Source organism: Aythya ferina (genome assembly GCF_964211825.1).
Source record: "Aythya ferina genome assembly, chromosome: 4".
Classification (NCBI taxonomy): Eukaryota; Metazoa; Chordata; class Aves; order Anseriformes; family Anatidae; genus Aythya; species Aythya ferina.
This window is the reverse complement of record NC_140300.1, coordinates 6030766-6045403: the sequence shown is the minus strand read 5'-3', so window position 1 is coordinate 6045403 and position 14638 is coordinate 6030766. Positions and strand designations below refer to the sequence as shown.

The 14638-nt window shown below is 48.1% G+C and overlaps 1 protein-coding gene across 6 annotated transcripts; it reads left to right on the top strand.

Moving 5' to 3' along the window:
* The first annotated feature begins 789 nt into the window (after positions 1-789).
* On the top strand, positions 790-14166 carry LOC311436669 (T-cell surface glycoprotein CD8 alpha chain-like). Of its 6 annotated transcripts, XM_084519032.1 has the most exons (8): positions 796-1138; positions 3675-3943; positions 6610-6781; positions 7388-7753; positions 8432-8527; positions 9128-9244; positions 10844-10882; positions 13273-14166. In XM_084519032.1, exons 2-7 carry the CDS (start codon positions 3794-3796, stop codon positions 10855-10857), a joined length of 915 nt encoding a protein of 304 aa, XP_084375158.1. In that variant the 5' UTR covers positions 796-1138; positions 3675-3793; the 3' UTR covers positions 10858-10882; positions 13273-14166. The 6 variants fall into 6 exon arrangements, with proteins under 6 accessions (XP_084375154.1, XP_084375156.1, XP_084375158.1 ...); XM_084519030.1 differs by lacking the exon at positions 10844-10882 and having other exon boundaries at positions 792-1138; positions 9128-9287; XM_084519033.1 differs by lacking the exons at positions 796-1138; positions 3675-3943 and adding an exon at positions 6115-6187.
* Positions 14167-14638: the final 472 nt, after the last annotated feature.

Below are 14638 nucleotides of genomic sequence, written 5' to 3'. Positions count from 1 at the left end.
CTGTTATCACCAGATCGTTGCAATTCTCGCCGTCTCCACGCTTACTTAATAATTGCCTGCAGTTCTGAAACTCCACCAACAGATGATGCTAGCAGCTTAACACAGAATGCTCGTGTGCGTACAGTAATGGGATGCTGTGCTGGGTGTTTTTGAAACTCTGCCTGCATTTTGGTTGGTACAGCTATCCAGTATTTGCTTCTGGTAACCAGAGAAAGTGCTTGCACAGGGAAAAGGAAATAATAACAGGAGGTTTTCGTACTTAAAATACAGTTAGCTGATGTGTGTACACTTTCTCTGCTGCAGCTTGGAAACATCCATAGCAGAGTATTTAATTTTAAAAACCTTTAAAGTTTGAAGTGCTGCAGTGGTATCTGGGCTCTGTCCCTGTTACACTCTCATACCATATTCTCAAGCTGTTAACTTAATCCTTAACTTAATTGCAGCAGTCTCATGAAAAACACATAGCCAGAGGGACAGTATTCATCTGTCACAGCGAGGTCTGCGTCCAGGTCACCGTGCAGCTGCTGCAGTGCTGCTTTCCACCCTCCTTTGCAGATTGTTGGAGCACAGCTCTGCGGTACCAAGCTCACCAGTGATGCAGATGGGCTTTAAGTCAAGATTTTTCTGACCGCAGTTCTCTAAAAGGCTTAGCTTCTAGGTGCTCTGTCGTGGGCGTTTATAAACAACTTCCATAGTGGTGGGTTGGTCGTAGTGTTAGTTTTATGTCTTTTAATAGGCTCTTCCAACTTCGGTACCTGTCTTGACGTATCACTGCAGATTTCCCATTTCTTGGCGGGTTTGAAGTCTGATTTGTGTCAGCACACACAATCAAACCTTAAAAACAGATACTGGGGAGTGAAAGTAGTATGGACTGTTTGACCTTAAATGGTTCTTAAAACCTATTGAACACTTTCAGGGTAACGTGACCGTGTCACTGTGACAAAGCTCGTGTCTTTACCTCCCGTTCAGCGCTGTCGATGATCTGCTCTGTGAAGTATTTTTCAATAAGGAAAGTCTTTTCCTGCGGGGACTTTGGCACTATAAATTGCAAGTGGACATGGCTGAACAACCGGCCATGCCTGCCAAGAATCAGCGTGTTTTGCTTCTGCAATACTGCATTGATCTCAGCCTTCTGTCTGTAAGTCAGATTGATTAACCAGTCTAGAAGCTGCAGCAAAAGCCGTGCGTTAAAACTAATGATTGAGAGCTTCTGATCCCTGTTTGCTTAGATCTGTCTCCTTCCTGGAGCTTTCATCCTTTCCTTCTAGCATTTTACAGGGTGCTGCTAACGTTTAAGGTTGAAGTTAGTTATGACTACTCGGAGCCAACGCACCAGATTTAACAGAGTACGTTTGGGTTAGATTTTGCTTGCAAGGTTTGTTTGCCTGCTGCAAAAATACTGTTTGCTTTTCTGCGCTTGCCACCGCAGAGGTTGATTTGTCTCTCTGAAAATGTTATGTCCTATAACCCATCGCCACTCTTGTGATCTTCCTTTTGTAACAGCAGAATGCAGTGTAGGGAAAAATGCTTTGAGGATAGAAGAAAGAGGAAAGAGGGGCAGAGATGATCTATAATAAGGAGAACTGTACCATAGTGTTGGATTACTACTCTAAATTTAATTCACGCCTTAATATATATGTGCAAGAGAAAAGCTAAAAAATATGTGTGAGGTGACACTCGGTATGACTTCATGTTTGCATTAAATTAGCAGTCCTATAGAGAAATATGGAAACTGGACTCTTTTAGCCTGATGTAAATACTGAATCTTGCTGGGCTCCCATGCAGGAGCTGATGTTTATGTGTCAAAATTAATTGCAGCGGTTTTTAACACAAGAACTAGCAGAATCCTCATTAAGCAGGGAAATCCTCAGAAGCAGGGAAATGGCAGGGAACTAAAATCAACTCGGAGCCTGAAATCTGTGTGGTGGGTGCACCTTCAAGGACAGGTGCACAATCAGTGAAGGAAGAGGGGAACTCATGAAGGCTAAAATACCTGTGGTAAAAGTAACGGGGTAGGGAAAGGACGAATTCAGATCCCTTTCTTAACCTATTGCAGCCTGTCATTCCTTGCCAGCAGCCTTTCAAAGCTAAACTTTTGCTCTCTCAACAATTTTCAGCTTGCAGGTGAAGTTACGGGGTAACACCCTGCTTCATCCATACTTCTGGATGTTTTCTTCCTTCATTGCATCCCACCACATTGGGATAGCAGAATATCAATGCAGGCTGTGGGGAAGGACAGCTCTGTCTGTATCCTCCAAATACAGAAGCCCTGCTAGGCTGGCCCAGTGCATATTCTACTTTACAAATAGGATTTTTTTACAATTTGGGGGTTATTCTGAATGTAGCTGAACAGCACAGTTTCATGGAAAACTGGAACGAAGACCCAGCCCTGAAGCTGCAGGGTGCTGTGACCTGGACTGGTGTGAGCACAGCTTAGGTGAACTCAGGCTTGGAAACAGCCACTCTTCTCCTCCCTTTTCTCTCCCTCATGTTTATTTTCACACTTGGTGCTGCTGCTGTTGGTTTCTTCTTTATAGGGTCAAGTGAGCAGGTTTTCTTTGTTCAAAATATCGAGGAGGTGGGGGAAGCTGCAAATAGCTTCTCAGATTTTCTTCAGCATCATCCACGAGATGTTTGCTGCAGAGGGGGGAAAAACTAAACACAGACAGTTATTCATTTTTTTTCCTAAATTCCAGTGTTTTCCAGGGTTTCTGAATTATTTAAAGAGGTTTCCAAGAACATGGAGCACAAGCAAAAATGTAAATGCTTTCCTAGAACAAAAATAACATTGCATTTATTTAACAGAGTCCAGGATGTCCATCCAGCGGTGCATAGGTCGTGCTGACCCTGCACATCAAATGGGTTTTATTTCAAATTAATTAGAAGGAAGATACCCGGTTACAGGAGGCTCGTATTTCACTGTCTCTTTACAGTTCTCCCTGGAGCTATCGGTCACTGTTTCTTTTACCTTATCGTGCTTTTCTGTTCTGAATGCTGAAGGTGTTTGGTTCCCACGGGGCAGCTGCCAGGCACTTGCACACCACAGTTTTAGTGCAGGGAGGCTGGGCTGGGCTGAGCTGCCTTCGCTGTAGCAGTGAATAAGGCTTGGATGGGTGAAGGGCCTGGAACTGGCTCAGAAAAATCACTCAGAAAATATTTTGGAGTAAATGAAGCGCTGGCTGAGGAAGCAGCAGGTGTCTAACAACAGCAACAAATTCAGGAGGCTTTGTGTTGTGGGGGCATCTGATGCATCCCTCAGCTTCTTAGGGTTTGCAGTGACCACCTTGTATCTTTTTTCCTTCGTTAGTTGAGGTTCTGTTTAAATCATAAATCACCTCTTAGTCTTTTGACTGCTAACCCGTGTTGTTTGCCTTTAGCCCATCGGCTTCTGATGAAGCTTTGAGCTACTCCCTGCCAGGTAACCCTTAAGAGCTGAACAAATTTACTGCTTCTACTTGTCTTTAAAAAGGTACTGCTCTCAGCCCCAAATCCAGCCAGGTTGCTCCTAACCAGCTTTGCTGGAGGCACCTACGTGCCTCACAACGTGATGCTGCACTGGGGCTGGGCTGGCTCTTGGCTCTTTCGTCTCTCACCCCTGCAGTGGTGTTTTGTGTCTGGTTATTATGGCTTTAGTGCAAAAACTGTGGTTTGATTTTTTTTTGCCTTCCAAATAGATTTGATCAGAGACCTGAACTGCAAAGTGACCTGGTCATGGGACTGCACAGGAGGGGCTGGCTCAGGGGGCTCAGCCGTGCCTCGGAGAGCTTGTTATCTGCTGGAGGGCTCTTCGGTGATGGAAACTCACCCAGCTTCTCGTGGATGTCTGCTGGGGAAGCGCTCCTCGTTTCTAGGGTGTCCATCCATAGCTGCTGGCCTGTGTCCTCTGCCTTACTCCAGGCTGCCTCTGACTCGGGAAGTGATCGTCCCCCTGTACTCAACTCTGGTGAGGCCGCACCTCGAGTACTGTGTTCAATTTTGGGCCCCTCACTACAAGAAGGACATGGAGGCACTTGAGTGTGTCCAGAGAAGGGCGACGAAGCTGGTGAGGGGCCTGGAGAACAAGTCCTAGGAGGAGCGGCTGAGGGAGCTGGGCTTGTTCAGCCTGGAGAAAAGGAGGCTCAGGGGCGACCTTATTGCTCCTTACAGATACCTTAAAGGAGGCTGTAGCGAGGTGGGGGTTGGCCTGTTCTCCCACGTGCCTGGTGACAGGACGAGGGGGAATGGGCTTAAGTTGCACCAGGGGAGGTTTAGGTTCGATGTTAGGAAGAACTTCTTTACCGAAAGGGTTGTTAGGCATTGGAAGGGGCTGCCCAGGGAAGTGGTGGAGTCACCATCCCTGGAGGTCTTCAAAAGACATTTAGATGTAGAGCTTAGGGATATGGTTTAGTGGAGGACTGTTAGTGTTAGGTCAGAGAGTGGACTAGGTGATCTTGGAGGTCTCTTCCAACCTAGATGGTTCTGTGATTCTCTGATTTCCTGTTACTCAGCACTGCGGCCTTCATCCCGTGCTGCACAATGGGCAACATCAGAAGAGGCAGGGCTGGTGGTACCTTTTGTGTAGGGGTGAGTCACAAAGAGCCTCAGCAAATAAAAATACGAGGAGGAAAAGGAGTCCTCTGGGTGGTGACGCAGGGCCCAGGGCCTGAACACGACGCAGGAAGAGGTGGCCTCATGCGGAAACCACCTCAGTCCGTCAGCCACGAGGACCAAGCTGAAGGTCCTAAGCTGTCTTTATGAGAGGAAACCAGGCTCCTGTTTGGTATCTGGGACTGACTCGTAATAAAATAACACTTTTAAGTGGAGAAGTGGAGTTCCTGGCCCCTGAAGTGGAGAAGTGGAGTTCCTGGCCTAGGTTCCTCCATTAGGCGGTGAAGCCAGGCACCTCCCAAATGCATCTTATCCCATTATAAAGGCAGCACGGATTCCCCTTAGGTTAAGGAGAATAACTTTAAGGAGAAAGGAGAATAACTTAACGAGGTTAAGGAGAAAACTGCCCCCCAAAACAGAAGGGCCTACACTAACAGCATAATTTAGAAGTCACATCCAGAGATGGCCAGAGTCCTAAGAGATTTCTTTACCTCAGGCCTGATGTTCACGTTTGCTTGATGGGATTTCAAAATTCAGACCCTTGTAATGTTATTTAATTGACAAAACCTTTGTTCTTTTGAAAAAAGAATCTATCTCATGTTGACATCACAAGTCATACAAAGCACATTTTACATACAAAGCTCATATACATGTATACAAAGCTCATCAACGCACGTTTCATGGATCTTAGTGGGCCTAATACATGCTGTCCTCACTCATCAAAAAGCTTTGAGGCCCGGTGAAATGAGCCCAGTTCCTAGCCCATTTAGCTCACTTTCTCATAACCATCACGTCTAAGTAGCAGCCAGAACAACAATTTTATCAGTCAACAGCACCTGATTCCTGGCATGCCCAGGAACAGGGGGCTTTCTTTGCAAAGGAGTAGTAGAAATACACCTCCCACATAAAGGAAAATCATCACCATCATCATAGAATCATTAAGGTTGGAAAAGACCTTCAAGATATCTGGTCCAACCACCCCCCGACCACCAATGTCACCACCAAACGATGTCCCCAAGCACCAGGCCCAACCTTTCCTTGAACACCCCCAGGGATGGTGACGCCACCACCTCCCTGGGCAACCTGTCCCAACGCCTGACTGCTGTTTCTGACAGAAGTGTCTCCTCATTTTCAACCTGAACCTCCCCTGGCACAACTTTAGGCCATTCCCTCCAGTCCTATCACTGGTTACCTGTGAGATATAATAATTAAAAATAAAACAAGTACAAAGTCCAGGAAATAACAGCAAATAACACCACCAGCCTGGTGAAACCGTTGCTAGTCTATGTGCAAATACCAGGAAGCCCAAGTGGTCACCTGGAGGCAAAACCAAGGGCCCTGAATGCTGAAATGTGTAAATTTTTTTTTGGCAGTACGGAAGTCCCTGCGGTTGGAGTTGAAAACCACAAAATGCTCAAAAAAAAAAAAAAAAAAAAAAAAAAAAAAAAAAAGAATGCATGCCACTGGGCACGGGGCTTTCTTGATGGGTTTCACATCAGCGACCACCTGTCTTGCACAAAGCAGCTTTTTCAAAGAACAATTGCAGAGAACAATTGGGCTGAAGGACTCAGCTACACGTCAGCACTGCATGGGTTTCGACGTATGTATATCTATATAATGATAGATAGATGGGTATATGCTGTAAAACAATCCCTCGTCTTGTTCGATCTGTAATAAAAAAGCTCTTCCACCTACACCAGGCTGCTTGAGCACACACAGGTGAACGCAGCAGAACGTCTGCCAAGAAATGCAGCGAGGGGCCTGTGTCCATGGCATGGCACTCACCCACGTTTTCTGCAGAGCTGGACCTGATGTGAGTGCCCCAAACGGCTGGGAGACAGCAGTCTGTGGTGGCTGATCCTATTTCAAGCCCACAAGTTGTGAGTCTGAATCTCTGGTGAAGTTGCCACAGCAAACTCCTCAAGGCACCATTGAAATAAATGCCATAAAGACAAATGAGCCCAAGTTCTGGAACAGAAATGAATTTCTTCAGAAATCATTGCTTGTTTCATTTCACCTCAGATGCTGAACACCGGCTCTTTGCTTAAGAGGGTCCTGGTGACATCACATCCTCTCCAAAAAGCTGCACAGCCTCCGAAGGCAAGCGAGAAAGATCATCTGTGCTCCGCTGCCTCGTCCCCGAGGATGACGGACGCATCTCCTGCGCTGCTCCTCCTGCTCAGCCTGGGGCTCTGTGAGTATGGGACTGGGATTCTTGGCGACCTTTTCCATGGGGAGCGAGTAAAAGGGGTTAAGGCGTTCCCCTTTCACCAAATCCAAGGAATTGGGGAAAATGATCAATGGGGAAAATGAAGAGCAAGCCCAAAAGACAAACGATCAGGGCTACTCAGTGAATGAGGAGGGAAGGAAAGCAGGAGCGGTGTGACTGCAGCGTGACGCAGTGGGAACACAGCCCGCTCAGACAGGCATTGCTGGAGGGGACAGGGAATGGCAAAAATAAAAGGGGGAAGGGGAAAAATAAATAGCAGTTGTTATTAGGGAATCACTTCAGAATAGCAGGGAAATGTTACCACCCCCGAGAATGCAGCTGAAAGCTATTCTGAAGGGCAGCATCTGTCTTAAAGCCCAGGTGGCTGAATGCTGAGTCCCCTAGGGACTCAACCAAGCCACCCAAGCGTGCCCGATGGTGTGCTCCTCCCTTTGTGTCCTCCTTCAGGACAGGGGTGCCAGCCCTGGGGCTGCCCAAAGACCCCCAGGAGCAGCCCCTGAGCTTGCCTGCAGTGAAGCTGCTCTTCCTGAGCAGGCTGTGAAGGGCGATGGTGGACTTGTCCCCCCGCAGGCTGCCCTGGAGCCCAGGGCCAGAGGATCACGGTGACGGCCAAGTTCTACAACAGCAAGACCACGCACCCCCAGAGCGGAAAGTCCCTGGAACTGGAGTGTGTGAGTTCTGTAGACAGCGGCGTCTCCTGGATCCGCCAGGACAAAGCTGGGACCCTTCACTTCATCGTCTATATTTCCACCTTGCCCAAGACAATCTTTAAGGGGAACCAGATGACATCTTCACGTTTTGAGGTGTCAAAGATTGGCAAATCCTATCGGCTGAAGGTGAAGTCCTTCGAGGCTCAGGATGAGGGGACCTATTTCTGCACCGTCAACTACAACCAAGCGCTGTACTTCAGCTCTGGCCTACACGCCTTCTTCCCAGGTTAGCAACATCCTCACCTACCTCACTTACACCCAGCACCCCTGCCCATGCCTCTTTTCTTGCTGTATTGCCCCCAGTCCCCATCTCCCTCCTGGTTTGCCCAAGGCATCTTGTGCCCAAAGCCCTGGTCCTCCTGCTGGAGGCTCCCTGCTCACCATCTCTGCTTGCTCGTCCCTGCCCAAAGATGAAGGTGCTCGAGCAGACCCAACTGCACCATCCCACTGGTGACTGAGGGGATGAGAGTAAAAAAAGTCCACAACCACCCCCTCCTTCCTCAGTTCGCCTCAGCCCTCAAAGTCCTTCCAACCTCTGAGGGCTTACAGCACCTCAAACGGAAACTCACGGGCGAGGCTGGAGGTTGGACTGAGGAAAGAAAAAAAAAAAAACAACAGGTCAGTCAGGACATGTGTCCTAAGAGCTACAGATGAGGCAAGATAAGAGCTCAGAAATTGAGAAGTGGTGGCAGAAAGCAAGAAATGAGGAGCCCACAGCTATCAGCCTGCAGCTCAGCAACACAAGCTCACCCCAGGGCAATGCGTCAGGGCAGCACAGTCCCAAAACGGGCCCTACAAAGACCTCCCAAGCTTGCAACAGGAGCAGCCGTTCCCCAGCAGGGCTGGGGGTGAGCTATTTCGTTCTGTCTCGCTGTGTGCTCCATTCATCCCCTGTCACTTACAGTCACGACGACAGCGGCGCCCGTCACAACCGTGTCCCCCACCACCCAGGGCAGCCAGGTCACCAAGAGGGACGTCTGCCTGCAGAGCCACGAGGCAGGTAACCCAGGGGAGGCAGAGGGAAGGAGGGGGGCTCTGCCACAGGGGTTGCTGTGGGTCCGAAGAGCTCGGCTGGATGCCTGTAGTGACTGCAGGCATTTTGGGATGGGCGGGGATCCTTTGAGCTCTGTCAGAATTGGGGAGCTGCATCCCTGGGGGGGGGGTGAAAGAGATTTGTGGATGTGGCACCAAGGGACATGGTTTGGTGCTGGGACTTGGTGTGTCAGGCTGATGGTTGGACTTGGTGATCCTGAGGGTCTTTTCCAACCTAGAGGACTGCATGGTTCAGTGACTCCAAGCACTGATTTCACCCCACCTGGGATGACTTACAAAGCATGAGCCTGTCTGATGGCTGGGCACCCCAAACAGAGGGCAAGTCCTATGGGCTAGCACTGGTTTTAGCCTCAGCAGGAGACACGAGAAGCCTTTTGGCTCCCTCAGCTCCCTCTCCTCACCTACAGCTCCTGCCAGCCTCGCTCAGAGCCAGACGGGTCCCTTTGCTTGCTGGGCCCCCAGGTGGCTCCACCAGGACCGGCAGTAACCCCAGCCGTGAGTGCCTGCAGGACCTTTCCTCTCTCTTGTCTCTCTTTTATTCCTGCAGAGACAAGCAAGGAGAAAGAGCTGAATTTCTTCTGTGAGATTTTCATCTGGGTTCCTTTGGCTGCCGCCTGCTTGCTGCTTCTCATTGCCCTGGTCATCACCATCGTGCTGTGCCAAAGTAAGTCGCACCCTGAGCCCCTGCAGATGTTTCAAAGAGCAGAGTCTGGTCCTTCAGCAGAATGGGCTTTCTGGCTCTTCCCCTCACGTAGCTATCGAGTAACCAGGACACAGTGAGTGCAAAAGGGCCACTCTTAAAAGTCATTTCCACATTTTCCTCATCCTTAGGTTTAGCTTGAGAAATACCCATCAAATCCTACACTGTAAGATGACAGAATACAAAGAGGAAACTTACCCTACCAAACTGTATTGGTCCTACCACCCTTAAATCAGTGTATGAGGGGCAAAAGTTCCAGAACACTTTGACAAAACAGGATAAAGGTGCTTCAGCATGAGCCTTGCAAATCCAAATGACTCTGATCGGCAGCTGGAGCTACAGCCAGCTGAGCTACTGCATGCCCAGCTCCAGAGGCTGGTGCAGGTCAGGAAGTAATGCAAGGTCTCTGGGAAGGCAGAAGTCCCATAGCTGAATTTCATGTCTGAAATGTCTTTAATTTACCCTCAGCAAGCAATGGGAGCAAATGGATCAAAATCAGTTTAATGCCAGCTGAAATCAATTTAGCTTTCCTTTGGGGAAGGGCCCAGACACCCCCAGCACCTGCACCCATTTCATTACATGGCTCAGCTCGTTAGTGTGGGTCACTGCCAGGCTCTGCTGCTGAATTAACCTCACCACATCCTCACTGACCCTACAGCCCAGAGTTGATGTGAGATTCATTTACCAGTTTAACAAGTACAATTTTTCAGCATCTGTTAGCCCCAAAAAACACTAATAAAAACACTAATCTCCACTACCCACAGCAAGAGGAAGGAATACACAAAGAAACACTGATAAACCCCAGCCAATTAGCTGCATTAATTTCTGCAGCAGGCAGCACAAACCCCTCAAGGAGGACTTTTACATCCAGACATCTCCCTTTTGTGCTAAAATGAATGGTTTACCATTGTATTTTCCTGAAATAATGACATAGATGCTAAAACAGGGAAGAGCATCGTTCAGGGGGATGGATCCTGAGCTGATCTAAGTCAGGTTAGAGCCACAAAGCAGCAGTGTATTTAACAAACGCTGGCTAAAGGCAGAGCCCCGTGTCTCTCTGCATCCCTCTGCACATTTGTAACAGCAGTGAAGAAGCCCAGAGGGTGAAAGCAAGCCCAGAGAAACCCTCCTGGTGTGTGCAGGCAGATCACAGCCACCTGGAGAGAAACTTGGGATCTGTGCCACTCGCCTGCTGTAGAAATAACTGCTGCCAATGGAGTTTCAGCAGCGTGCCAAAAAGTCAGTGCAGAGAGCAAAAACTAATTCCCCGTAGTGTTGGCAGGATGACCCTGCTGCTGCTGCTGCTGCTCCCAAGAAAACACCCTATGGTTTGGGATGATCCTGGAGCTGAGAGCCGGGGGGACGTGCAGCACTGCTCACTTGTGTGGCTTTCCCCCCAAACAAGCTTTATCTGCTGACAGCCTTCAAGGAAGCAGAAGGTTGGCAGGGTGCTAGAGAACGCCAGCTCAATGCCACTGCTGCATTTCTTCACAAAGCTGTGCCTTGCTGTCTCAGAACTAAAACATTTCAATTTTTTTTTTTTTTTTTTTTTTTTCATTTTAGAAACCTGGCAATGAAGAGACGAAGGTGAAGGTGTAAGAGGTTAGTACTTGACAGCTGGTGACACTTTGCAATTTGTTGGCACCTCACCCTGAAGTGACACAGCAAGCAGGTGTCAAAAAGCACCTAAAAAGCCTTCATTCAGGGCAGGGTGGCTGGGAGGGGGCTGTGTAACTGGGGGGGGGGAAGGGTGGAGGTAAAAAGAGAGAAGATTCCCATCTGCTGCTTGCTTTTTAAGGAATTCAAACCCCTGAGAGCTGATGCTGCAGTAGATATTAAACAGAGAGACAGGAGGCATTTGCAGCAGTTTAAATCCTTTGCACATCTCCCAGAAATTAGCACTACCCTTGAGTATTTCTAACATGCTGCTCCAAAAAAAGCTGCATCTATGGACAATGAACAGGTTATGCTGGTGCTAGCAGAATGCCCTCTGCACCGTTTTGGAGCAGCAGCGCCACAGCCGTACGCTTCTATGTCCCCAACAGGCACCACATAACAGCAAGGAAAAGGCTCACGCAGCCTGAGATGATTTTCCTAAGAAACAGCAACTTAGATGTGTGTAGATTTAGACTTAATTTGTTTTCTAAGGCAGACGGGAATCCTTTTTTCTGCCTCTACCCATTCCACTCATCACCCTGAGCCCCCAGGACCAGACTGTAACAATACTGCACTGAGCAATTTCCCAGTTAGAAGCAAGAAATCCTCCTGCCCGCACGCACCGCACGGTTTGCTTCTGCAAACTGCCCTCCCTGCAGCTGGTTTCTTCACCCAGCCCACGCTGCAGAAAACCACCCGTGTGCTTCTGCAAGCCCCGTGCTGAGGGTGCACCCTAGGGCTCGCACAAAGAGCAGAGCTCGAGCACGGGATCCCTGCTGCTGCCCCAGCCACGCCAGCACCGGGCTAGCGGTAGAAAAACTGGGTTGCAAGAAAGGCTGGGGCAGTAATTTCACACTACCACAGCCTCGTTCTTTGCAAATCAAGCATCCTGCAACCAAGGTAAATGCAGGTTCCTTATTACACAGCCGTAGGTTTCACAGTAAGAGAACAACTACGTTTTTATTACACAATTAAATTAAAACAATCACTGAAAAAGCTACTACTAAGAGGGAAAAATAAACCTCCCTCCCCTTGCATTTACAGAAAATGGAATCCTTCAGTTTTATTTAATTTTTAAATGCATGCACCTCAGAGAAAGCATCAGAAATCAGTGCCTGAATAACAAGAACATGTTATACCAATAACATCACAAGAACATGTTATGGAGCTGGCACGGAGTGGCAGTGCCTCCTGATCTCTGGGTGCAATTTTCTGCACGTACCCCGTGACCACACAGGACATCACACCTCCAGAGCTGCTTTCTCTCTGGCCAGGCTGAAACACCAAGGGAAGGGCCCCTGGCTTTTACAAAGCCTATTTTCCACACCCAGCCCGGCACAGTTCTCATCTTTGCCTGGCTTTCCAAGGGCTAAATCGTAACGAAGACTCTTCTCCTAACGTTTAGGCCAGTGCCTGCATTCCTCCCTTCTCTCTATTCCTTCTGCCAGCCCTGTGCAGAGATGTTTTCTCCCTCAGGAAAATCATTCTGCACCACTGTAGAGCTCTTCATGTTCCCACTGATGGAGTGCTTGGGTTCCAAGTGCCTCAGGAAATCACCTCACCGAGGACAGCTTTCCTTTGGCACTGCTAACATGACAGGGTTATGTTTTAAGCAACCGCAGCGTATTCCAGCTTTTATTTAGAGAGGAAATCCCTGCTGCTGTTAGCAGTTGCCACTTATTGAAATGAAGCTCCCTGGAAGGTCACAGCACAATTCATTCAATTAAAGAGCACCTCAGGATCTGGCCTGGGATTCCTTCTGGCACCTGAAGCGTTTGTTTTCCACCACAGATCAGTCTTCAGTGAAAACAGATGCCAAATCTTCAACTCATTAAATCATAAAACCATCAGTTGCTGGGGACCAGTAACATCTGTCACGTTGGGAGCACGCGTGGAGCCTGTAAAGCCTCCTAACAAGCAACCAGAGCAGTCCTCATGAACTGGCAACAGCTCCCCTGCCTCCCCAAAGCCCTCAGCCTTGCTTTCAGGGCAGCGTTGTGTTAGCAGAGGGAGGGGGACGAGGCTCCTCGCCTTTCTGACTGTGCAAAGGCTTGGTGAGAGCATGGAAATGTGCAAAGGTTAAAGGTAAATTTTAAAACAAACCAAAAAAGGTTTTTTAAAAAAATAATAATTAGACAGACAAACAAACAAAAAACCACAATTGCTCAGCAGTTTATCTCAAGCCCTGCTACTGAAGGGGCTGCTGGAACGCTTCCTAGCCTGCTCTTTGAGATCCCAGCTGCAGACCAAGGCCAAGGGAGCTGATGAGCAGCGTTACAGCAATTCCCTTCTTATTTGTTTCATGTCAAATAAATCACAAACGTTTCTCTCTCTAGACTTGTAAACGGGAAGCCCAAAATGAAGCCCAAGGTGCCAAGCCAACAGATATGAGCACCTGCACCTCTTGGCTTCTGGATCCCCTTCTGGGAGCAAATGCCCATCACCTACACGATCCGTATGGCTACTACTCCTCATGCACTCTATCCTGAGAAATTTGAAGAGACAAGCGTCCAGATGGAGCAGGGACACGTGGAAGGCAAGCAGGCACTTCCTCTGCGAACTGCGTGCCAAAGCACAGCTCCTTCCACAACCTGAGGTTTGCAAAGTGCTTCCCAAGGCCAAACGTCGCCTTTAATCCCAGTGACAGAGCTCGGGTTCAGGCAGAAGAAACAGGTCAGTCCTGATGCCAACATACAGGATTGTTGGCAGTCCTGATGCCAACATCAGCCAAAACTCAGCAAAATTTGAATTTGTTTTATTTGGAAATCACTCTCGAGCAATCTCACTTCCTATTCCCTCTTTATGGGGTGCCATGCATCTCCAGTCTCCATCTAATACAACACAAGGTCACACTGAGAAAGTAAATACGAATTAAAGGGCCTTGCTCTTCCGGGTTTTACAGTCCCGTAAGCTAAAGCTTACTGTTTCCCTCTTGCTGTCCTTGTTCTGCTGCTGCTAGCCCCACTTCCACAGATTTCAGCAGTTTTGCCTGAGCACGGAATGGGAGCTTTTCTTTCTTTCTGGAATAAATGGTTCAGTAGTTAAAAAGTAAAAGTCTTTGCTACTTGATTTGGTTAAGAAGGGTTTTTAGCATAACAACCTGGGACATATTGACCGATCTAAATGAGAGTTCTGGGTTTTTCTAGCTGTACACTTGGTGTAAATATTTCCTTATGACGCTGGCAAATCAACAACTGGGGTAAAAAAATAAAACAATATTTCTAGTCAGACTTATTAGTGCTTCTTTCTTTCTTCACTTCCTAGCTTCAGAATTGCTAAAAATCGATGTGAAAATATAAACGAGAGGGTAAGGGAAAAGGCAGTGACTTACACACCAGCCTGGGCTTTAGGATGCCAGACTTTAGCTTGCAGTTTGCCACAGCCTTGAAACAAGCTCTCTCAAATTATTTTCCCTGGGACCCGCAGGATGGGCCCAGTAACACTCCCCCGTGCTAGGAAGCTGGATGAGATAAAGGCTCTGAAGGTGCTCTGGTGTCCTTGCCAGGGGACTGATAAAAGCCTGGAGAGAAAAAAATAAAATAAAATGGAGAATGAAAAACTCTTTGCTAATCTGCAAACAAGCTGGGAACGAGAGAATTGAGAGAAAAACTGCTCTTAGTTCCTTGTAATAATTAACGGGGAAAAAAGAGAGACTGAGTAAGTGTATCTAAACAACAGAAGAGAAACACTGAGTGACAGAAC